The 1,818-nt window shown below is 63.9% G+C and overlaps 1 protein-coding gene across 1 annotated transcript in view; it reads right to left on the minus strand.

Moving 5' to 3' along the window:
• Window positions 1-1,818, minus strand: part of GLT1D1 (glycosyltransferase 1 domain containing 1) — a 28,929-nt gene that overhangs the window by 9,454 nt on the left and 17,657 nt on the right. The window contains exon 4 of the mRNA XM_014533361.1: window positions 516-567. Within this exon, the coding sequence (XP_014388847.1) occupies window positions 516-567 (52 nt within the window). The remainder of the gene's footprint in view (window positions 1-515; window positions 568-1,818) is intronic.

Raw genomic sequence — 1,818 nt, forward strand, 5'->3', positions numbered from 1 at the left:
GAGGAGAGAACACAATGTGTTGGAGACAGAAAACAGGCACCAGGGCCGATTCTCCCGGGAGGGAGGGGTGGTGAGGGCCCTGGGAGGACCTCCTGGAAGCCCGGGGACCGCAGGGGAGGGTGGCGCTTGCAGGAAGGACCCAGAGACTGACACCGAGAGACACTGCTCTCCCGCCGCGCTCTCCCGGGAACGCCCCAAACCACCGGGGAGAGACTCCGTTTCCGGTCCCGCTGGCGCCGTGGCCCAGACCCTTTAAAGTCCAGGTCAGAGCGCTGGCCGGTCTGGTTCAGTGGGGAGACCACCAGCCTGCGGACCCAAGCGCCCTGGTCGGGGCGCGTGCAGGAGGCAGCCCATCCATGCGTCTCTCTCACAGCGACGTCTCTCTCTGTCTCTCCCCCTCCCCTCCACTCGCTCTAAAAATCCACGGGAAAATATCCTCCGACTCCCTCCCTCCTCCGATTCTGCAACGTCCCCGGCACAACCGACATCACAGCACGAAACGCCCGGACACACACCCACTGCAGGCACGCGGCCGCCCTCATGGACTCGGTGAAAGCCACGGCGAACCTGGGGAGAGAACGGAGAGGGGGCGTCAGGGAAGATTCCGAGAACGCCCCCGAGCAGCCCCGGCGACGGGCTGTGAGCCGCTCTGGCAGGAAGCCCCGCCGAGGGCGCCATCCGTCCGCTCTCGCCTCTGCTGGCGTCGCAAACTCTGGAACCTGCGAGGAATGAACGCACGAGGCGCAAACCTTCCCATGTCTTTTTTTAAGTGTGTGTTTCTATTCATTTTAGAGAGGAAGGGAGAGAGAGAGAGAGAGAGAGAGAGAGATAGACACATCCATGGGAGAGAAGCAGGGACCGGCTGCCTCCTGCACGCCCCACACTGGGGATTGAGCCCGCAACCCGGGCCTGTGCCCTGACCGGGAATCGAACCTGGGACCTTTCAGTCTGCAGGCCAGTGCTCTATCCACTGAGCCACACCAGCCAGGACCAACACTGACATGTACTGAGTGACAGTCTTTCTGGGGGCAGGGCCAGGGACGGATGAACCGGGAGCCCCGAGGGTGCCGGGCAATAAGAAGGAGCTAAAAGAATGGCCACGTGGAAGGACACAGCGTGGACTCCGAGCTTCTCCAGTGGCCACGGCGGGGACCACCTGAGCCGAAACGCAGAGCCATCAGTCACCGGGAGGCAGCCCATTAGGGTGAGATGACAGATGCACCCGCGGGCCGCGCTGACAGCAATCACGGCACAAGGCAGTGGGGTCGCACGGACAGCGCCCCCGAGAGCGGAATCCCGATGAGTGAATGCAGGCGCCAGGGGACAGCTCATGGGCAGGAGGCCAGCGCGGGAATAACACCGAGGGCTGATCCTCCCCAAGAGGGGACCGGAGGGGGCGGGTCTCTTTCCTGCAGGGGCACCGGCTCCCTGCCCGTGTTTTCAGAGAGAGGAAGGGAGAGGGAGAGAGAGATAGAAATATCAACGAAGTCATTGATCAGCTGCCTCCTGCACGCCCCGCACTGGGGATCCAGCCCACAGCCCCGGCCTGTGCCCTGACGGGAATCGAACCCTGACCTCCTGGTTCACAGGTCGACGCTCAACCACAGAGCCCCGCCGGCCGGGCCCAGACACCCTTATAGGCGGGTTCCCAGCCTGAGGCGCAGGGGGGTGAGGACACGTAAGGTCACCGGTTTCTTACGGGAAATTCAGACCCGGGGAGAACTGCCGGGTGGAAACCCACGGCCTCACTCTGACCGCGGCCTCGGGAACCCTGGCGCCCAAACCACAGGGAACGGCCACTGGCCCCGGCTGTGACCA

The sequence above is a fragment of the Myotis brandtii genome, unplaced genomic scaffold (assembly GCF_000412655.1).
Source record: "Myotis brandtii unplaced genomic scaffold, ASM41265v1 scaffold97, whole genome shotgun sequence".
NCBI classification, from domain to species: domain Eukaryota; kingdom Metazoa; phylum Chordata; class Mammalia; order Chiroptera; family Vespertilionidae; genus Myotis; species Myotis brandtii.